Source organism: Phoxinus phoxinus, assembly GCF_949152265.1.
Source record: "Phoxinus phoxinus genome assembly, chromosome: 18".
NCBI classification, from domain to species: domain Eukaryota; kingdom Metazoa; phylum Chordata; class Actinopteri; order Cypriniformes; family Leuciscidae; genus Phoxinus; species Phoxinus phoxinus.
This window is the reverse complement of record NC_136893.1, coordinates 12,649,959-12,672,710: the sequence shown is the minus strand read 5'-3', so window position 1 is coordinate 12,672,710 and position 22,752 is coordinate 12,649,959. Positions and strand designations below refer to the sequence as shown.

At 38.1% G+C, this 22,752-nt stretch overlaps 2 protein-coding genes across 18 annotated transcripts; one reads left to right on the top strand and one right to left on the bottom strand.

Annotated features, from left to right (window-relative positions):
- Nucleotides 1-1,163: 1,163 nt before the first annotated feature.
- Nucleotides 1,164-4,296, top strand: LOC306985305 (tyrosine-protein kinase STYK1). 4 transcript variants are annotated; one of them, XM_079587400.1, is made up of 10 exons: nt 1,164-1,299; nt 1,413-1,495; nt 1,629-1,778; nt 1,900-2,097; nt 2,272-2,453; nt 2,543-2,626; nt 2,716-2,933; nt 3,026-3,066; nt 3,179-3,275; nt 3,422-4,296. In XM_079587400.1, the coding sequence occupies exons 2-10, from the start codon at nt 1,444-1,446 to the stop codon at nt 3,597-3,599; spliced, it is 1,200 nt and encodes a 399-aa protein (XP_079443526.1). In that variant the 5' UTR covers nt 1,164-1,299; nt 1,413-1,443; the 3' UTR covers nt 3,600-4,296. The 4 variants fall into 4 exon arrangements, with proteins under 4 accessions (XP_079443526.1, XP_079443524.1, XP_079443523.1 ...); XM_079587399.1 differs by having other exon boundaries at nt 1,207-1,299; nt 2,272-2,468; nt 3,422-4,202; XM_079587398.1 differs by having other exon boundaries at nt 1,205-1,778; nt 3,422-4,262.
- Nucleotides 4,297-4,463: 167 nt separating this feature from the next.
- Nucleotides 4,464-21,978, bottom strand: tmem269 (transmembrane protein 269). 14 transcript variants are annotated; one of them, XM_079587418.1, is made up of 10 exons: nt 21,604-21,820; nt 16,172-16,235; nt 14,928-15,144; nt 13,629-13,744; nt 12,501-12,549; nt 9,803-9,950; nt 9,456-9,553; nt 6,586-6,729; nt 5,831-6,031; nt 4,464-5,534 (listed from the first exon to the last, which is right to left on the bottom strand). In XM_079587418.1, exons 4-10 carry the CDS (start codon nt 13,629-13,631, stop codon nt 5,425-5,427), a joined length of 753 nt encoding a protein of 250 aa, XP_079443544.1. In that variant the 5' UTR covers nt 13,632-13,744; nt 14,928-15,144; nt 16,172-16,235; nt 21,604-21,820; the 3' UTR covers nt 4,464-5,424. The 14 variants fall into 14 exon arrangements, with proteins under 14 accessions (XP_079443544.1, XP_079443548.1, XP_079443547.1 ...); XM_079587422.1 differs by having other exon boundaries at nt 21,681-21,771; XM_079587419.1 differs by lacking the exon at nt 13,629-13,744 and having other exon boundaries at nt 4,465-5,534; nt 21,604-21,805.
- Between the last annotated feature and the right edge of the window lie 774 nt (nt 21,979-22,752).

The following is a 22,752-nucleotide window of genomic DNA, read 5'->3' as shown; positions in this document are numbered from 1 at the left end:
CACTTGTTACACACATTTTTGCACATAAACATAATTTTTGTATGATGTTGTTTTACAATATCAACATGCCATTTCTTTATTGCATTAATACTAGTTTTACAAAGATTAAATAATGTTGTATACCAGTCTCTTCTTCTAGGCTTGATGTTGTATTATAGTGCCATCTTCTGTTAAAGTACATAATTGCACTCTGTATGGGAAGATGATTTCATTTTTTGATATTACGATATATGTTTAGCATGTGTATGATGATAATGCATAATTTAACATGTTGTGCTATGACAATTCATTTATATAAAGTTATTCATTCAATTATTAACCATTTCAATTGTATCCGACTCTTGGTGATTATATGGGCGATCTCTTGCCACATGTGAGACTGTCCATGAATTTTCTTGGCCATGATTTTTCCATTCTCACCTACAGAAAGGCAGTGTCTCCAATTCCCCTTTACTGAATGATTTTTGAATTACGGGGAAGAGCAGAACATATGGAGGATACCCACACAGACGATGATGAAGGTGGACGATGATGAAATAATTTTTTGTATTATTTTCATGTTATCACTGTGAAGCTGCTTTGATACAAACTGTATTGTAAAAAGCGCTATATAAATAAATATGACTTGACTTGACAGACACAGGGAGAACATGCCAACTTCACAGCCGGGACTCGAACCGGGAAGCCACTGTGCCACCCAAATAAAGCTATGAATATCTAAATATTTAACACCCCATTAATTGAAGATGTGTCATAATAGCAACATACATAACACATAATACAACAAATTCACTCAATTAGCCTATGTTTTACATCTAACTCATTGAATTATTGAATAATATCCCCACAAACAATAAATGTTCAATTAAAAAAATAATAATAACAACAACACTAGTACTAGCTTGCTGCTCTGGGCCCTCTGTGCCTGCCAATTCTGGGAAGCCATCTTACTTCAAAATAAAAGCATACATTTTTTCCTCCACAAATTTAAAAACATGAATATATCCACTGATCTCTCATTAACAAATAGACAAATATCATCTTTATGTGCATCTCACGTCATTTTACCCTACTTCAAGAGAGAATGATAAGTGAAAATAATCTGCAGTTCAGAAAAACACACTCCTGGCAACAGTTAAAAGGGTTCTATAGTTAAGTTAATCATTGATGTGGAGGGCAGTCACCCTCACGGTCATTGCTCTGAAAGTCAAAATCAAACTTTATGCTAACAGAAAGAAGCAAACAAAAAGCAGTCAGAAACCTCTTTAAAAGTTTCTGTTCCACCTTTATTCCAGTAAGGTAAGAATTAAACTCACAATATATGTTGAGATATTTAGATATTATTGCTTGCAATTCACCTCTAATAATATGTTCTTTCTTTTCAAATGATTTTGCTAATGTTTTTTATTCAGCCTGTTTTGGAAATGTTAAAGAGACCCCCTTATGGCTGTACAGGCCCAATACAACAGCTCATCTGGCTCTGACCCAGTCGGTTGTACGCAAGAGTCCACCTTTCTTTCAGTACTTACTATTGCGTCTGACATACTTTAAATGCTTACCTTTGTTTTCAGATATAATGATGACTTTTCAGCAAATGTATTTTGCCTTGTGTTTGTATGAATGGACAGATGAGGAAGGATCAGGTCCATTTGCTCTCATCATTATCCCAAGCTTGCTGGCTCTCAGCACCCTGATTGTTGTGTCTCAGATAATATGGAGCTTCGTTACCAAAAGATCATCGGCTCAGGTTATCACCGGCTCATCTTCAAGTGTAAACGGTATGTGAAATAAGGCAACACTTTGAACTCGAATGTCAGATGCATAAAGTTCATTTTTATAGCCTGAGTATTTGGGGGCAAATCAAGATAAATAGTATCTGCTGAATCAACTGTCTTTCAGAAGGGGAGCCTGTACCCTTGGACACAGGCGTCGGGACCCTGCGGCCTGCACAGGGAGCTCTGGGTCTATGGGAGATGCCTGCTCTGTGCACCCTGGTGGGGGTTGAGCCGCTTCAGATGGGACATTATGGGCCAATCTGCACGGCTCAGCTAAAAGAAGACAACACATCCACTGCCGTAGTGATTAAAACTCTTAAAGGTACATAACAACACTAATCCATCATTCTGAAAGGCTTCTTATAAGAATTAAATAAAAAATGATTCTTCATTTTGTTGTCCATAGTTCTGCTTCACCATGCTGTTTATTTACATTGGAAGAAATTATGATTGGTCACACTGAAAGACTGGAAATGTTGGATATATCTCATTTCAGACAGGTCAAATCAATCGGAGGCTACAGAATTTGTGGATTTTGGCCTCTTCCTTGCAGCAGTGAGCAAACACAAGAATATAGTGAAGATGCTATACTGTCAGACACGACGGATGCCCATGTATCTGGTTTTGGAGGCAAGCTTTCCAGGGAACCTCCTGCATTTCCTCTGGAGTCTTCGAGAAGTAAAAACACCTACTGTACGTTGACAAAGAATATACATGGGTTAAGTCACATCACTAATTTTTCTTCTCAACTTACTCTCTCTAAACAGGACAGATGCGGTGCAGGTGATAACTTCCAAGTGTTTTCCGAGATGTCTGTTTATCTAGCAGCTAAACAGGTAGCAGCAGGTCTGGTGAGTCATTTATGTCTTGTAAACAAACTTAATAGAGCATAAATCAAGTAAATGACGTTCATTAAAATCATTTGTTCATTTTTACTTAGGACTACATACACTCCTACCACAGAACTATTCATGGGGATGTTGCAGCCCGGAACATGTTGATTGGTTCAGGACTCTCTGTCAAAGTGTCCGGATTGGATTGGGCTTTTAAGAGCCGCCAGATGAGGATGGTGGACAAGGAACAAGAAGTCAATGTGCCTGTAAAATGGCAGGCGCCTGAACGGATAATGAGGCTTCCCATAACAGACAGGAGTGATGTGTGAGTCTATCAGGAGATTTTGAAACCTTAAAAAATACTGCACTTTGACCAATGTGCTAATGATTTGATGATTTCTACGTGTACTTTTTCAGATGGTCTTTTGGAATCCTGCTTTATGAGATGATAACCCTGGGTAATATTAATACACAGTTGTTACTTTGAATGTACTTTGAACATTTTCATTAAAAATAATATGAAGCAAACAAAACATCAGTCTTATATTTACATTCCTTCTCTTTTGAAAGGGTCTCCTCCCTATCCTGACCTGGATCCGTCTGAAGTGCTGCCCAACACTTTAGCCCATTACCGGATGAAAAGACCAGAAAACTGTGGAGCCCCATTGTAAGTCTTTGTATTTTTTTTAACATAACTAAATTGGTCATGTAAATAGTTGTCTTGCTCCTCTATGGCCTGCAAGTGTTTAAGAAAACCTAAAAATCTTGTTTAAACAACATATACAAATTAATATTATCTGGCATATATTGCAGATATGACTTAATAAAGTACTGCTGCATGTGGAACTTCAAGGACCGGCCTGTGTATTCTGCCATTATTCGGCTTCTAGACTCATACAAGTACCTCGCTGACACAAAACCGCTTCGCTCTGAACAACGAATGGACATCTGTGAGTACAGGAGGATAGCAGGACTGCCTCGATGTCAATGAGATCTACACATTCATTGGATTTCCTATTTATCATTTATGCAGTGCGTAAAAATAGCACAATAGATTTAGTTCCATTAAGACTCACGTCAATTTCAGCTAGTTTGTAGTTTTCAACGTCACTAGATGTCGCCCTATTTCTCGGAATTGTCAAATATGAACGTCGAGGAGGATAAATGAGGCTAAATATATTATTACTACTAATGTAAAATCAGAAAGTACTTTCAGAATCTTTGTCATTTTAAATTCTGTTTTTGATTTAAGGGCTGGCTAATGCCATGGCCTATTATTTATTTATCTAATGCGACGTTACGACCGTTTTATTGTTTTAGTACTATCGCGAGGGGTATTAAAAGAGAAATGATAGCCAGTAGGCTATAGGTGTACTTGTTACTTAATGTTTTAAAATATTATGTTTCGGTCTAAGTTCACTATTTTCACAGTATTAACAAGTAAAAATGCCTGAGTATTTTTTCTAGCAGTCTCTGGTTTCAGTGTTTCACCTTCATCTATAAGCTTTTTCTTTTGTAGCCTACGTGTCTTACAACAATTTTCATGTGACTGCCTGCCTATTTTAAATAAAAGTGTCTGCTAAACTGATGCATGTAAATGTTTTGACAATTCAAGTGAGATTTTACCATTAAAATACTAACTTAGTTAAACAACCTTTTTTCTGTCACAGGACATCATACTGTCTATGGTTTAACTTCATTTGATTGACTGCATTTCTAATTTCTGCTTTCTGGTGTTGCACAGCAGTAAAAGTACTGCAGTATTTTGATAGAAATAGATACCATGGGACAAGGGTGTATATCATCCAAATCCTTTACAGATAGACCTTTAAAAACCACAAAGACATTTTATTTTTAACACCAACTAAATTTTAATAAAAAGTAACCACAAGTGGTGCACAAAACACAAAATAATGCCTCAATACTGTTATGTTGCAGGGTAACAATCTCCCATTGAACCCGTGAACAGTACATAGCAAATCCAATGGAAGATCACTTGCTAAACAAGTAATTACTGAGTCAGAAAGCAGGACCCCTTAAAACAGAGGCCAACTGATACAGATAAACTCATTTATCAAAATTAAACCAACTGCCACAGTCTTCATATTTGAGGCATTTGTTTTAAAAGGCCTAGCTAATATTATATGGGACATAAAGTGTTGATCAAAGTCACACATGAACCAGGCACCAGATAAACTACATGAGCCACTACCTTAATCATACTGTAGTGTTTCTTTTTACATGAAATGACACAGATCATATGCATAAAATTCCCTTATGGTATTTATTTTAAAAAGAGCAATGTAATCAGAATAAAGAAAGCCGAAAATATGATTATTATTAAGAGTTGAGTTGTCTTTTCAGGATCAGTCTCTTAAACAATAACCAAAAATTAAAATAATAAAATAATAATAATAAGCATAATTCTACAAGTATAAATTCCACAGCAAATTTGACAATCTCTACTCTGCTTCTTGCCTTTTCAGATTTAAATCAGCCAGGCTGAACTGTGCAACAAACACCACACATAGTGTATTAGAGACCATCTACTGTGTCTGTGTCAACATGACCTTCAAACACATGACAATGTGTGTGAAGCAGAGGCAAAGAGCATTTCTCATCCTTAGCGATGAAACAACAGCAGCAATCAAAATGTCCGTACTGTAGGCCTCCTATTGTAGATCATGTAGATTTCATGAAGCTCATCACCTCAAAACAAAAAGTGATTTTTTTCTGATTTTCTAAATTGGTTTGATTTTTCTTTGCAGAAGCACAAGGGGTTCTCTGTCAAATGACCCTCATAGGCCATTACCCCTTTACACTTTGCAGCTCCAAAGGGATGTTGGAAACAGTATGTAGGAAACTGACCATAACAAGTAGTAAACACAAGCTGGAGGGAAGGAGGGGCAAAACACCATGGCAATTCCTAAACAAAGAAGAAGAAAAAATAATGCAATTATTTGGTGAAAATTGGTAAATACTTCAAATGTACATGCTAATTTCCCTATTTTTACACTAAACACCCACCTAAAACATATCTTTAAAAGCAGCAATGATTTAATTACTTTTACATAATGTAACCTTTGGCAAATCTCAAAATGAATATTCATTTTAATACAAATGTTGTCATGCCCAATTCATTCTTTTGCATTTTATTAATTTAGACAAAATAGGGTAGAACTTTAATTTATTAGCTAGTCGTTTATTGGTTATTGGCTTTACCTCCGATGTAGACCACCTTCTTCCAGGCCTGAGACTCCAGTACTCTGTCATGAGGGTAGAAGGTCTGACTGACCATGAAGATAATCATGGCCACTGCTAAGATTCTCAGTACTGCCATATTTCCTCCAGTCAGCAGAGAAACACACACCAGGATGGCAGAGGAGTAGATGCATGGTAGGCCACGATACATGAACGGGATTCCTGCGGAAAACAGCAGACACATCTCTAACCGACAGCCACTTTTTATAGGGATATATACCGTTCAAAAGTTTGGAAGTTTTTGAAAGAAGCCTTTTATGCTCACCAAGGCTGCAGTTGATCAGAAATACAGTAAAAACAGTAATATTGTGAAATAAAAGTTTTCTACTTTACTTGTAATTTATTTGTGTGATGGCAAAGCTGAATTTTCAGCAGCCATTACTCCAGTTTTCAGTGTCACACGAATCACGATCCTTCAGAAATCATTCTAATATGCGGATTTAGTGTTCAAACATTTCTTATTATCAATTTAGTGATGCTTTTTTTCAGGATTATTTGAATAGAAAGTTCAAAAGAACGGCATTTATTTTAAATAGAAATCTTTTGTAACATTACATGCGTTTACTGTCATTTTTGATCAATTTGATGCATCCTTGCTGAATAAGTGGTCATTTCTTTTTCATTATATAAGTGAGATTTCTCTTGTGTTGGCAAGCAGAATGGTTTGTTATGTATACATGTATTGTATGTGAACAATCTTGATGGAAGTTCCTCACCACTAGAGAAGAAGCAGAGACGAGTAAAGACAGACAGCACATACAACATGCACAGGATGTTGTCCAGTAGACTGGGTGTCCTTAAGATGAGAGATGTAGCTATTCCAAATGTTGTGAAATCAGCAAAATCATCCAACTTCGCACCTGCAGTAAAAAAAACACACAAAAAAAAAACACATTGTTGCATCTCAAAAATGCAACATTCAATGGACAAGACACTGTCCCTACAATAACAGACTGCGGTGCATCTAATAAATTCTATACATATACTTTTGAAAATCCAGCATTTAGTTGATCCTGTTATGCGCTCATTGTCACAGTAGTAAATATGACAGCTTTCTCCTTCCATAAGGGCGTCACAATGGCTTTGTTTCCAGGCAGACCGTTAAAGAACGTGACACACACGTCTCCCGGAAATCCCCTAGAATTCAACCAATCAGATAATGATTTGGAAACTCCCGAATTGTTTCCCATTTTGTGTGCCTTATGCATCAGACGTTCAGCCAATGATCTGTGGGCCTGACATCTGAGGCTAAGACTAGCTGACATGCCAAAATCCCAAGTTTTGGCTCACAGTTTGTAACAGCCAGGCACTAAGCGTGATGGGGAAACGAGTTACTGGCATCACAGTTCAGCACTCATTGGCTTAAAACTTCCGGGGAAGGGCTCTGACCTCTGAATTTGGTCTGAACCCAGAGTGCTCCCCATCCTTGACTGGGATAGAAACCAGCCACGTGTGAGGTGATGGGGTGGTGGAGGGATGCTGTGATGGGATACTGATGCGGGACAGAGGTGAGGGATGGCTATATATACCGGCTTCCTCTTGCGATGCTGATTGGTTGATTACCTGAACGTGCTCCTCCAGAACTTTAAATAAACTTAATTTAGAGTCGCTGAATCATTTTCTTTTAAAGAACTGTGTGGCAAGCAGTGTGAGAGCCATGGGAATGGAGCGAGGACGGTGGCGTGATTGCTAATGCACCTCGAGTGTCTCAAGGAGGAGATCTAGGAAGATAGGAGTGACAGCAGTGAAGGGCGATCGAGGACCAGGCCTGGACTATTCACATTGTGTTTTGTTATGTTTATGCAGCAGGCGTCCGTGAGGGGCTGCTGCTTTACTTTAGTTTTTTGTTTGTTTATTTATGAATTAAAGTTATGTGGAACATTCGCCGGTTCCCGCCTCCTTCTTCCCTGAACACTAACCTTGCTACAAACTGATTGACGGAAATGAGTTGGACTTCCCATCACTTGTGCTGACAGTTATTGTGATGCTAATCGATTATTCTGTTGTTGGATTACCAGTCGACCATCCGTTCCATTCCCATTAATGCACTAAACTATTAATTAAACTATTAATACAATCTGAAAAGAGAAACAGAGATAAATCTTCATGCCAGTCCAAAAAAGCGCATTATCATCATCTATAAACAACATTCAGGAGTTTCTTTATCTAGAGAAGTGGGGGCATGTTTTCACCAGGTTTGGACATTTGAGTGTGTGTCCAAACAAGTGGACTGGTATTCCAATTCCGTGGTCAACAATTTGAGCAATGTCAAATATGTTGGTGGTCCAAAGCATCGGGATAAAACAAACAATCAGAACATGATCCCCCTGAATTAGGCTGCTTCATCACAAACGAACTGTTCGATTGCCATAAAAGGGAGGCAAAACAACAACCATCAGTGAGGTCATGCAGAACAACAGAGCGACAACAGTAAGCAGCTCAAGAGTATAAGTGACTTGGCATTGCAGAGCTATTTCAGGCAGCTGGGTGGACGTGACCACCTGCACAATCCACTGGTTTCCCCCCTACAGAGTTGGCAGGTTTCGTTTTTTTTTTTTTTTTTGCGTACAAATATTTTCGCGAACAAATCCTGATTCTTCAATAACTTTAATTTTCAAAATTTCCGGAAAATTTTTTAAAACAACTGAAACATGTATGTAAACATACACACGTACATTTACTGTATATATACAGTAAAAGAGTTTTTAAAAAAGGTGCATTATAGCTCAAGCTGTGAGTTTCCTCTGCATAAAGATGCAAATACGCGTATGTACAGCTTGCTAATCAGAGGTCTGTATTAAAGGTGTTTATTATTATCGAGGTTCTTGTTACGCATGCTATGCGAGAGCGTCCTAGAGAGTGTCATATTTGCTGAGAGTGATGAAAGGAAAGGGTGTGTGGAAAGCCCTTATATGGACACGGTTTGGGCACGTTTTGTGATTTATAACCTTGGGCATGAGGCCGCATATTTAGAATACTCCAAATTCAATAACGTAAGAACAATGTTAAGAACAAATACATGTGGGTACGCTTTAGAACGCTTTACAATGAACTCTGCAGAGTTTTCCTTTCACAATATTTCAAATTCCTCAGTTCTCACCATCTCTGAAAAGCCAAGCTAAAGTCTCAATTTATTATGAGCTCTGTCACATTTTCTTTTTGCCAGCAAATTCTTTAGTGTACTCCATGTCAAGCTTTCTCGCTTGTTGTGACGTGTATATACACATATATACACACACACACACATTATATTAATACAAACTTTTATGTTAGATGCGATTAATCATGATTGATACATTTTCAAGTCCAAGTTCAAGTCCTTTCTAGTGTACACTGTATATCAATGCATTTCAAAATGTTGTTAAATTAAAGAACAAAATGTAATGCTTCTTTTAAAGTGCTTTTCAAAATATAATTTTACAACTGCTTTTCTTTACATGTTTATGTTTGAATTATTAAATTGATCATTTATTCCTTCCCTTCATTTTATTTCTTGATAAGGGGACTGAAGATAAAAGCATCTAAAGCAACAAGACTCACTCCTGGCCCCACTCACTTGTACTTAAGAACACTCAACAGTACTCACCCAGTGCAGAACACGCATTCAGTTGCCTAGCAACCGCTCCATCTGCTAAATCCAGCAGGTAACCGATCAGAACCAGCCAGCAGGCCGCATGATGGTGGCTGTGAATAACAGGGACATAAAGAAAGAAAGCACAAAACTACAAGTCAGTCAAAGAGATTAAGCTGAATTTAAGCTCAAACTTTTTTTCGGCTGCTGGCTGAAACCTTTAAACTTCCTTATACTGTAACAACATTCCCATAATGAATTGTCACCTAGTCAAATAGATTTTTCTCAAAATTAAAAAAGTTATATTTCTTTATGCATTTGATTTTCTTTGTGAAGTACAAATGAAAAGCATGAATGCATACCCGTTGAGACTGCAGAGGATTGACGCCATGCCCATGAGCATGTTGGCAACAGAAAGAGAGTTGGCAGCATTTTTCCGAGCAAACTCCTTTAGATGCACCCAGTTAGCCTGTTCGTTTAGAAGCAGTTTGTTAGCGTCCTGGAAAAAGGCTACCAAAAAAAACAACAACAAAAAACATGAGCAATTACACAACAGCGAGTTCAGTTTGAAGAGCTCTCAGTTACATAAAAAAAATATTAAAGTGTGAATTGAATGAATTCAACTTAAGTCAACTAGTTAAACTTTATTTAAAATATCTGCCAACTAACTCTAAAGTGCAAGTTCTTCCATACTCTAAACATGTGATTCTTGTAATCATTCACATTTTAACATCGTATTATTACCATTAAATAGAGGACCACAAAGGATTCTCTCACTTATTGCAAAAAGTGTTGAAGCCATATTTGTTTAAAAAAAAAACTTTGTATTCACATTATGTGAATAATAAAATAATATAATTATGTAATAAATAGTATAATTATGTGAAATAATACGTCTGTTCAATACTCTGATCAAATAAGTTTGATCTAAGTTTGAGTTGTATTCTGAGTTGGTTTTCTGTGTTGTGTTAGTGTTTGTCACCCTGGTTTTGCATTGATGGATAATGCACTGCACCTGTTTATCGTTTCGGTCATTGGTTTGTGTTAGTATGTATTGAGTCTGTTTTCAGTTAGTCTTGGTTCCGTCTTCAATGCTGTTAGGAGGTTGATCTGTTCACGGTTTTTGATTCCAGTATATGCTGAGTACCTTTGTTCTTTTTCAATAAATAAGAAACTGCTCATTGCGACAGAAAGATGGAACCCAGAAGAATGGATCTAGCGGCAGAACAAATCCTTATCCTTTCACAGGGATCTTTTCACCTGTTCCCTCAAGGAACAGACACAGGACTTCTAAGACCTTCTCCATCTCATCCACTATGGCGACGCCAGCCTGTGTGGTTTTCTGGGCAGGGTTCAGTGAGAAGAAGAAAGCAATTTTCAAGAATTTGTTAAGTGGGTGCCACTTTAGTGTGGATGCCCCTTCGCCATCTGTGAGTAAGAGGAGGATTACTCCTCGCCAGCGCCCAAAATCCACTCAATCCCGTGGGAGTGTTCCTCGAGGCCACAGTCGTCCCGAAACTCAAGCTGGAAAAGGAGTTTGATCAGGTGTGAGAGCCGATCCCTGTGTCCGTGCCTGTGGTGGTATTAATAGTGTATGAGGGCATGGAATGGAGCCCCGCACATACTCCAGATTCTGTGGTGAATGTGAGAATTCGACACCTAGAAATTCTCAAGCACTGTCATATTTGTCATTTCAATTAGACTGTAGTTATGACTTTCTAAACGATATGCTGAGGTATAAAAGACATTTACCCGAAGAAAGAAGCTCACTTGATTGATGCGATCAAAACAACCAAATGTGAATTCAAATGACTGTTCATCCCTGTGCACTATTACCATAGCAAATTACACATTTTCAACAGAAAATAGAAAGATGTTTTGGGAAGGAAGTTATGGTTCAAACCTTTAAAGATAGGGTACTTTTGGCACGCACCTGAGTTCGATTGATGTCAGAGTTTGGTTCAGTTGGATAAGAGAATCTGGTGTTGCTTCGACTACAGTGTTTAGAAAGCGGTCAGCAATCAGTTGATTGAGGGAGTATTAAAAATGGCTGACATAACCATTTTTACAATGAGACACCTGTCTTTGTAAAATAAGTTATGCTTGCTCACACCCACAACAACTGGCAGTCATGCAGTGCACTGCAGATTCAAATCTTAAAGCAGCATTCTCAAAAATCATTTACTAATCAACCATTCTTTGTACTGCATTCAAGCACCCATTACAATTTCATCTAGCTACTGAAATTGTTACACTATACAGATGATAGCTATAAAGATAAAATAATATTAACAGTGAATGTTCAAAACAGGTAAATAAGCAAGAAAGACTTGTTAAAATTCTAGTGCTTTTCTTTAAGTGTGACCAAGACTGTTTTGCCACTGGAACACTGCTGTGATTTTCAATGAAGTCACACAAAGAAGTCTTTGTGTTGGAGCAAATCAGTGGGCATAAAATCTCAAGCGGTTGAATTTGTGTTTTGCTAGAGAAATTCACATCATCATTTGTCACATTTTAGTCATTATATGCTATCAGAGACTCAAGTCGCCCATTTGCAGATTTTAAATGACAAAAGACACAAACATTTGTATGCATGACAAGTTCTTTGCAGGTCAACTTTCATTTTTTGGCATGTGCTGCTTTTCTAGGTGAGGGAAGCATGCAAGAACACATGCACATTACGTGTAAATATTTTAAGCTCAGTAATATAAAAAATCTGGCCTATAGCATTCACAAAGACATTAAAAAGGTTTAAAGGTGAAGTGTGTAATTTTTGTGCCACTAGCAAACAAACACATCCCCCGTCTGCCTCTGGTCAGCAAAACAAATAGCTCTGCTTTAAACCCGCACCATTGGTTGAGCCAATGTTGCTACGTCTGTCTGCTCAAACCAACAGAGTGATGTTTTGATAGTGCCACAAAACCACAGTGTTTACATTTTTAGGGGGAATCAGAAAACAAAACAAAAAAAGGCTTATTATAGCCGTTTCTGCATATTAAACTAGGATTAAATCACACACTTCACCTTTAAGGAAGGGTTCCTACTATTGTGTTTTGTAACCTGAACTTGATGTGATTCCAAAGCCAGTCGATTTCAAGCGACTCTTCATCTGAAAGAAAACAGTCAATGAGACACAGCACATGCCAACACACAGAATTCACCATAGAGCTTGATGTTTGTTTGTATATTAAGGCAGTTAGACCTCATTTCAAATGATGTCTGTAAAGGTTATTAAAGAATGTGAGATATCCATTGAGAATAACATAACCTTAAATGAATAAAGCTACTTAAAGTAAGTAAATATGAATTATATTGGTAGTGAAGACTGGAGTAATGGCTGCTGAAAATTCAGCTTTGTCATCACAGGAATAAATCAAATTTTAAATTATATATTGAAATAGAAAACAATTATTTTAAATCGCAATAATATTTCCTTATATTACTTTACTGTATGTTTAATTAAATAAATGCAGCCTTGGTGAGCATTAGAGACTTACCGACCCCCAACTTTTAAACAGTAGTGTATAGACCTAGTTCAACCAAATAGTGTCTCAAGTAACTTTACATTTTTTTACAGTAAATGTATATGCAAAAAGATTTGACTTAAAATCAGCATGGCCAATTATGTGAAAAATGATTATATAAGTTTCAAAAAACAAAAAGCCTCTCATAAAATGATGCAAAATACACTAGTATTGGACTAACTGATGAAATGTGGCATGACAGTGTTGTAGTAAACTAGGGGAAAAAAAACCTTCTTACATTTCTTATATTAAAGTGCCCCTATTATGCTTTTTCGAATATTACCTTTTAATGTATTGTGTAATATAGCTGTTTGTGAAAATAAAAGGTCTGCAAAGGTTTAAAGATCAAAGTACATGACAAATAAAGTTATTGTCTCCCAAAATAAATAATTGATTCTGAACTGCCGAAACGAGTCGTCAGTAATTCCAGTCTCACTTCCATAACATATATTTACATACCTGTATGTAACAAATTTGCATAAAGCCATCCTATGGTTTTTATTGGCTGCCCACGAACAATTTCTACTTTGACCCGCCCTCAAACACTGTAGTTGGTGTGTGTTGTCGACATGTCGAGAAGATGCTGTTTTCTGTGCTGCTAAAGCACTCTCTTTGTAAACACTTTCAAAGGATGAGGAAGTGAAGAGTCAGGGGTTAAAATTACCATAGCAGTATAGCCTTTTGTTGTGTTCTTGTCATTTTACTGACGACTGCTTCTCAAATCTCGGCGAGGTCAACTCGGGATTTGCAAAACGCCAACTTGCTCCTCTTAATTACAACCTGAAAGTATGATTAATTATTGATGTAGGCTATATATTTCCTACTGAGTGTTCAAAATATGTAGTTTTGTGTTTTATATTGTGTACACCCAGTGCATCAGCTAACCAGATAACTCAAGTTAATGGGTCTCATTCACTAATAATTTGATTATTTCGTATTTGATTATTTCGAACTTCTCACGAAAAATCTCTGCATAAGTCACAACACGAGCGTACGCACATTGTTTTTAATCTCATTCTAATGTTAGTGCATTTGGAGTCTTCTAAATGAGAGGCCGCGTGCACTAGTCATTTGCATAAAACACATCCAAATTATCTCCATATAAGAGCTTTCCGCACAACCACTCCTTTACAGCCTTTAGACACTCTCATCAAACATATGCCGCTCTCTCAACAGATCCTCGAGCCAAGTGTGTCATTCATAAAACCAGTTCAAATACAATAAACACCTTTTATACAGACCCAGATTACAGACCATTATTATTACCATATTAGTCAGCTGTACATAAGCATAAATCTGCATTATTCAGAGAAACCTTACAGCTGAAGCTTTAACGCAGCTTTTCTTCCTCTTTCACTGTATATGATGTAAAATATATTTAAGATGGAATTAAATTGTATTATTTATTATAATTTATAATTATTGTATTATTTTATATAATATAATAGTTGTGTTAAGATTAAATGTAACTTCTTAACACTATTATAAGGCCGCAGAGAAAGTGCTTTTTGTGTACAGTACATGTGGTTTCAGTTGTTCCTTAATTTTTTCGCACATTTAGAATAGATTTTAGTACAAACGTTTTTGGTGAATAATGATTTGTTCGTGAAAACATTCGTACACAGATTTCACGCACAAATTTGTGCGTATGCATGCTTAGTGAATGAGACCCACTGTCTTACTGAAATAGATCTGCTTTTCAGCTGTGGGCCCACTATTACCTAAAATTGTGTCAATTAATGCACATTAATAATTCGTACTATCTTAAGTCATTTAAAAGGATGAAGCGAGATTTTGGTTTACAAACTGTAATGTTACATCAGTCATTGACGTTAGTGCTCGCTAATGTATGTACCGTTATTGACACAGTTAATGATACAGTTCCCACATGTGCACTTAGAAATATACACATCGGCTTGTTGATGGAAATACACTTGTTAATACTGACTTAGTAAAAACTTACCACTGAGAAACGTCATGCTCAAGTCGTTCTTGTGAAGGAGGTTAGGGTTGATCAACTAGTTCTTCCAATGTTTCATCATCTGACTCAGGCTCAAATTGATAAGGTAAGATCAATGCCATTATGACTCTCCATACAGTCTGTACAATCACCGAGGATTGAGGAAGCCTCCGGAGTTGAAATTCAAATATGGTAAGGGGCGTTTCGTTTCTGACATGTGCTGTAAACGGTAGACAAATGACAACAAGACTGGGCCATCTGACCAATCAGAGCAGAGTATGCTCGTGGATTCGAGTGACTGAATCTTCGAACAAATTGTTTCAGACTCTTTGAGAAATGAGGTGATGTGCAATATTATGAGAATATGAAAGTGTTTTCTGAACTTGGATGGATGTAAATGTAGGAGACCTTAAAAAGAAAATTAGGAACCTTTAAAACAGCATAATAGGGGCACTTAAGATAAGTGAGAGATACAGAATTATAGTAGCTTCCGGTTTACTGATATTTAGATAAAACTGGATAGATCGTACGAAAGCTCAAATTACATATTACCTAGAGAAAGAACTAGAAATTAATCCTAAGTCTAAAGGGATGAGTTGAAGCAAGGGAAATACCTAATTTTTGTTGTGGCAGTGTAATCTTAACAATTGATATGAATATCAAAGAGCATATCAACTAACTTTTGCAAAAAGACCCCATGTAGCAATTACCAAAGGTCTTCTTGCATGCCTAGTTCCTCTGCTCCATGTGACAGAAGCCCGGATTGACAGGATTAACGTTTATCTGTTTCTAGAACACTAATACTGTCTAATACTGTCCGTAGGTAGCACATCACTTCAGTTGCGTAACTGAACCTAAGTGTAAACAGGCAAGTTAAAAAGTATAAGCAACTTCAGGACAAAGACTACCATAAGTCATGCAAAATAATAGCCCATATGTTTTTAAATAACAGACATATGAGCCAACCACTAAGAAACTACTATTAGTGATGAATAAAAAAAAAATGGTCTCAAATCCAGCTCAAGATACTGAGTTAAAGTGCAACCTAGCCTCTAAAGCTCCAGAGCTGTCCTCAGCATATGAGGAAGTCCAGGCCAGTGTCAACCATTACTGACTGCAGAAACACAGCTAGTGCCACTCATTATTAACAGTCCCAAACATAACAAACAGACATATTCTTAGCTGTGCAGGGAGCAGAAATGACATGTACCACTGTTTTACATATACTGATCGATTAATCTACATACCAGATGTAGGAGTCAGAAGGATCATGATGGTCTCCAAATTTCTCCAAGTCAAACAGCACTGCAACTAAACCACATAAGAAAAGCAGCTTTAACATATGGCAATAAGAACAACATAATATCATGGATTACAGCAAAAAACTGTGTATTGTGCGCTTTCAAATCTTGTGTGCCAATTGCCCTCTTAAGACCCCCAGTCAAGGCAAGAACGACCATTGTTTTTCTTGCGCTGGTCAATTTAGATATTTTGGCTAAATCTATTAAAAGTCTTCTTTCAGGCTTGAGGAAAGAAAACATCTAAGACACAATTAATTGTTTTTATTGTATTACTTTATCTATTTGCATCTGTAGATTTCAATTACTATACATTGGCTATCTTTAAAAGCAATTTTTCCCCTCATGCACTGAGACAAAATTCTCCACTTCAATACCACTTGCATACAAAAAAAGTTATCTATATAGGTATTTACAAAAGGTATGTTTATTTAGTAACGAATGTCCACTAAAGGCAAGTTAAAGTGAGAACCCATGTGCAGTTTATTTAAAATAAAACATGAACAAAATACAAAATAAACAAAGACCTGACTTGAAACATGAACATAACTTGAGCATGGACAAAACAAACTCACCAACAGCAGGTTACAAATACAAAGTTAGACAAGACACAAGAGACAATGATAAAATTAGGGCTATACTGTACGTACACAAAGGCTAATGACTTAAGATACACCTGAACACAATGAACCAATAAACAAATAAGAACTTGACACATTAACCAAGGGAACCAATCAAAACAGGCCGGTGAAGAGAAAAAGGACCCGGATCATAGCCTTGATCGCGGAACAGTGTCGGGCCTGGGCCGTGGAGCAGTGGCTGAGACCAAGGACTGTGGAGCAGTGGCTGAGACCATGGACTGTGGAGCAGTGGCTGAGACCAAGGACTGTGGAGCAGTGGCTGAGACCAAGGACTGTGGAGCAGTGGCTGAGACCAAGGACTGCGGAGCAGTGGCTGAGACCAAGGACTGTGGAGCAGTGGCTGAGACCAAGGACTGTGGAGCAGTGGCTGAGACCAAGGACTGTGGAGCAGTGGCTGAGACCAAGGACTGTGGAGCAGTGGCTGAGACCAAGGACTGTGGAGCAGTGGCTGAGACCATGGACTGTGGAGCAGTGGCTGAGACCAAGGACTGCGGAGCAGTGGCTGAGACCATGGACTGTGGAGCAGTGGCTGAGACCAAGGACTGTGGAGCAGTGGCTGAGACCAAGGACTGTGGAGCAGTGGCTGAGACCATGGACTGTGGAGCAGTGGCTGAGACCAAGGACTGTGGAGCAGTGGCTGAGACCAAGGACTGTGGAGCAGTGGCTGAGACCAAGGACTGCGGAGCAGTGGCTGAGACCAAGGACTGTGGAGCAGTGGCTGAGACCAAGGACTGTGGAGCAGTGGCTGAGACCAAGGACTGTGGAGCAGTGGCTGAGACCAAGGACCGTGGAGTAGTGGCTGAGACCAAGGACTGTGGAGTAGTGGCTGAGACCAAGGACTGTGGAGCAGTGGCTGAGACCAAGGACTGTGGAGCAGTGGCTGAGACCAAGGACTGTGGAGCAGTGGCTGAGACCAAGGACTGTGGAGCAGTGGCTGAGACCAAGGACTGTGGAGCAGTGGCTGAGACCAAGGACTGTGGAGCAGTGGCAAACCCGAACCTTGGAGCAGAGGCGGGCCTGGATTCGTAGGCCACCAAGGCGAAGCTGATGGTGCAAGAGACCAGGACAGAGTCGGCGGCTGCACAGAAGACCACCAAAGAGGGGCAGAAGACCCCCACAGATCAGGAGGCCATGGTGGAGCAGAGACATGGACAACCCACCTGGGCGTGACTGAGCAGACATGGACAGACTCCATGGCATGGGGCACAGTTTGTTCATGGACTACCTCCATGGCTGTAACGACAGGCAGAATGGCAGATAGTTTGAGAACGGCCTCCGTGGCCGTGGCCAAACGTCTGGAAACTCTCGCGTGGTGGCCACTCTGTGATGAAACTCTGACGGGCAATTTCCACCAACTGCAGAACAGCAGCGGAGTCAATAGGTTTCCATTAAAGTCAATGTGTGTATTTTCATTGCCTGTGGAACAGCTACGTTCCGACTCTGCGATCCGCAGCCCTCCAGAGCAGATACACAGAGCTTCTATTTTCGCCAGATGCCGGAGAGCTCTGCAGCAATTCAGCACAGGGCAGATTGTGCGAGATAGGTTATATCGCGCAATCATACGTGAATTTGCGAGATCTCATGGGTCCTCGTGACTTCAACTGTCAGTCATGGCCGCAGCCGTTTCGCAACAAATCCGGACCTGGTGGGTATTGAAGGACAGCGGAGCACAGAGCCGACACGCAGCGGAGCTGATCCGCAGCCATTCCGCAGTTGGTGGAAATCCGGGGTGATGTGGCGCCCGTGACGAGACTCTGGCGTGGCACGCCTGTGATGTGAAGAGACTCTGGCATGGCACTCGTGACGAGACTCTGGAGTTGTAGTGTAGATAATATGGGATTGAGGGGCCGTGTCCACAACTCACAGTAAACGAAGAACCGCTCAGTAGCATGCACACTTGCACAGTCATTGTCCTTGGCCAAAGTCCAGTGAGGGGTATTGTCCGGCATTATGTAAGTCATTAAGTCATATTTAGTCCATGCCGAAAAATATATTTTAAGGCAAGATCACTTGGCAATAAATTTCACAGAATTCCACAACATAATCGTCAATGGATCGATCACCTTGACGGAGGTGAAGCAGAGCAACTGCTGGGTTCATGGAGGTTGGTCTAGCTTTCTGTAAAGAATGTCTACTGAAGGAAAGTTGAACTGAGAACCCATGTGCAGTTTTTATTTCAAATAAAACATCCACAAAATACAAAATGAACAAAGACCTGACTTAAAACATAAACTTAACATTCATCCTTCCCTTGCGGGTCAAAATGACCCGAAGCCCTAAAATTATACTTTTTCTTGTCCAGAAAACTTGTATCATTTTTTTTTCTATTTTATAATGCATTGTTTTTATAATTATCATTTTATTTACCTTTAAATACATTATTTTGTTTTATTTTTGAGCATTTTTTTTTTTCTATACTGAAGCATTCCTCACATATTCCATTCATTCCTAAGGGGGTCTTATAACCATATAAACTCCTCGAATCCAGTAAATTTTTTGGGTGTGTATTTGTGGTTCAAGTGTGACAAAAGTCCTACGATTTTGGACCACTCAGATGAACACCCAATAAAAAAAATAAAATAAAAAATTAGAATGACTTTCAGGTTAAAAATGACCCGAGGGGACCAAACAAACTCACCAACAGCGAGTTACAAAGACAAAGCTAAACAAGAGCCAATGATAACATGAGGGCTATATATATATACACAAAGATTAATGACTTAAGACACACCGGACACAATGAACTAATAAACCAATAAGAATGTGACACATGAACCAAGGGAACCAATCAGATCATTACACATGAGACCAGGGAAGCACATGAAAGGATCACAAGATGGGGTCAAGGAAATCACATGACAAACCAAGAACGTGACAATGGGAAACCTTCAAGATAAAAGACATGAAAACATGAACATGAAACAAAACCAAAAAGAGGCATGACACATGTACTGTAGCTATGTTGTTCGCCTAATTTATATACCGTATTATTATGAAAAACAATGAAAAAAAAATGTCTGGCTGTTAACAGTATTTTCTGATTTCTGCCGTGATAATAAAAGATATCCAAAATCCATTCTATAAAAACTGAATTGTGAATTATAAAGTCAGAATTGCTAGATACATTTGCGAATGCAAAAAAAAAAGTCAGAATTGCGAAATGTAAATTCGCAATTGTGAGAAAAAAGTCAGAATTGTTTTAAAATGATTTATTTGAAATAAGCTTCCATGAACGCAATGACGTGATTTTTTTCGCGCACCTTTGTGCTTGTGCAGGCACCGCGAGTATAAACCAGGCTTGAGGACACGATAAATAACAAAAACCATGGCATGTGTCAATTTAAATGTATGCCGGTAGTATTTTTAATTATTAATTAAGAATGTACAAATATTGTATAAAAAAATAAAGTTTTTAAAATATAAAAAGTTATTAAAATATAAAGTAAAACATTATTAAGAAATATTAGTAGCCTATATTATAAAAAAAGTAAAATAATAATTATAATGAGTATAATAAATAAAAATGTTTTCTTTAAAAAACAAGTTTAAATAATGCAATGACTTTTTCGATTAATAACCTCGGATAGTTACAGGAGGTCTGTCTTTTTTAAACCGTTTTGTTTAAAACAAAAATCACTATAGAGAAAATGAAATACTATGAAAATAGTTTAATTTGTGAGTTTTGTAAAAATGTGTGATTTTCGTCGATTGAGATCTGGCTGCAACCATGGCTGCAACAGAACATTTCCGCTTAAGCGAGCGATTCGCGGACAGTTTCCCTGCGCATGAAATACCCGTATGCCAGCAAACCAATGAGAACGCGGGACGATGATGACGATGCATAACAACAGAGCGTGGGCGCCAAAGCTGTTGTGTGGATCCGCTTACCATCGTTTGGCAAATAAATGACTGACAGTTAAATACGTATTACCAAAATTCTATCACGTAAGTTTTATGGTACACCTCAAAAGTGGGAATTTATAGTATATAGTAACTAATAAGATAGTCCGCGGATGGCTTGTGGATGCAGAGCAAGAGAGCATTCGCAGTTAATATGGACCGCACGCCCCGAGATCATAACCGAGATCCATTCAAACGCACTTCGACTCCTGCCTCAGGACCACAAGTATGTTACACAACACCATACATTACATACGAAGAATACGGTCTCAGCCATACTAAAGAGGAAAGTCTGGTTTAACAAGTTGATGTTTACGTTACACTTGCCAGTTCACAACTGAATGAAGATGCTTTATTAAGAAGGTTAAGTAGCCCATGCATTGAGAAATTGGCATTTATGACTATAACATACACGATTCTTCTGCAATCGAAAAGGCTGCGTATGAGCAATGTCTGCGCGATCTCATTTCTATAGGCTATAAACAGGTACTGCACAATCTCATTGCTGTAGTCTAAAAACAACTGCGTATTCTACATCAGACAGCTATTGTCTTGTATCCTTATCCAGTTTCAATCGGTTTTCTGCGCTCACCTACGTTACAGCATTACATTTATTTTACCTTGTTACGGACACACTATACTAAACATTATATATTGAATGAATACTCTGATTCTCGTTCTGCCCTATCCAGAATTTTTCCATTAAGTCATTAAATTAAGCATTTAATATAACAATACTGTTACGTTGCTTATATGAACAAGCATATAAAGTAGCCTATCTCTTATCTCAAAATGTATTGTTTAAAAACTTGATATGTCACGATGTGAGAACAAACTTACCTTCAAAGTCGAGCGACAAATTACGGCTTTTGCTGGATTTATATATCGACGACACAGTATTTTTTTATTTTACTCACATTCAGTGGTTCCCCAAAAACAGTTATGGCCTTTAATGGACGAAGATGACATTTATGTTAGGCTATAGACTGCACCTGTCACAGACAACGCAGTTCGCATTTTCAGCGCGTCTCCTTTTAAAGGCAGGATTTACTGGAATATTCCACCGGAAATGACATCGAAATAGTTCTAGTACTTTCTCTACGCACATCAAAATAAAAAAATAAAAAAAGCACGTAGTTCAGCATCAACTGTACCTATAGTCTGGTCGATCGCCGAGAATAGGAGGTTGTAGAAGAGAGGAGGGGGGGAAGAGTCAATGCAGACACTTTATGATAGTCAATAGAAGTCATATTCACATACATTTTGCAATATTTTTTATTATAAAATAATATTTTACTGTGTGCAATTTAATTTATATCCTTACAATAAAACATAACAAGTTATTCTCAATCTCAGTTAAAGGGATAGTTCACCCAAAAATTAAAATTATGTCATCCTATACCCTCAATTTGTTCCAAACCTGGTTGATTTTATTCATCTGCTGAACACAAAAGATATTTTGAAGAATATGGGTAACCAAACAGTTGATTGGCCCCATTGACTTCCATAGTACTATTGACTAACCCCCCCTCAATTGTTTGGTTACCCATATTCTTTAAAATTGCTTCTGTCTAACAGAAGAAAAAAACATTCATACAGGTTTGTAACAACTTGAGGGTGAGTAAATAATGACAGAATTTTCATTTTTGGGTGAACTATCCCTTTAACTGTGCATTAAGGTAACCTGCAGTAGTAGGCCTATTTATGGTTCTGTCACTGTAAAAATGAGTTCACTACGTTATCCTCCTCAGACCCAGAAAAAAGTTTTTTGAATTTAGTATTATTTCATGTCATTACATTGTTCAGCGCATAAACAAACAAATAGGCTATATATATTTGAAAATATATATTTCACGTGTTATGCTATGTCCATTTTAGACACCACACAGGACTCAGTACAAAAAAACAAAAAAAATATGACATGTCATGTATAAGCAAAAGCAATTAGATTTTTTTTTTTCATTCAATCAATTTTTAGGATTCGGGATT

Excerpts from the sequence above, each read along its gene's own strand:
- LOC306985305 (XM_079587397.1), top strand. The coding sequence starts at position 1,322 with ATGTTGAGATATTTAGATATTATTGCTTGCAATTCACCTCTAATAATA. Across the intron at positions 1,779-1,899 it reads CTCATCTTCAAGTGTAAACG|AAGGGGAGCCTGTACCCTTG; the intron begins GTATGTGAAATA and ends ACTGTCTTTCAG. Across the intron at positions 2,098-2,271 it reads AGTGATTAAAACTCTTAAAG|ACAGGTCAAATCAATCGGAG; the intron begins GTACATAACAAC and ends ATCTCATTTCAG.
- tmem269 (XM_079587412.1), bottom strand. The coding sequence starts at position 12,582 with ATGTGCTGTGTCTCATTGACTGTTTTCTTTCAGATGAAGAGTCGCTTG. Across the intron at positions 6,032-6,585 it reads TCTCTGCTTCTTCTCTAGTG|GAATCCCGTTCATGTATCGT; the intron begins GTGAGGAACTTC and ends TGTTTTCCGCAG. Across the intron at positions 5,535-5,830 it reads GAAGGTGGTCTACATCGGAG|GAATTGCCATGGTGTTTTGC; the intron begins GTAAAGCCAATA and ends TTCTTTGTTTAG.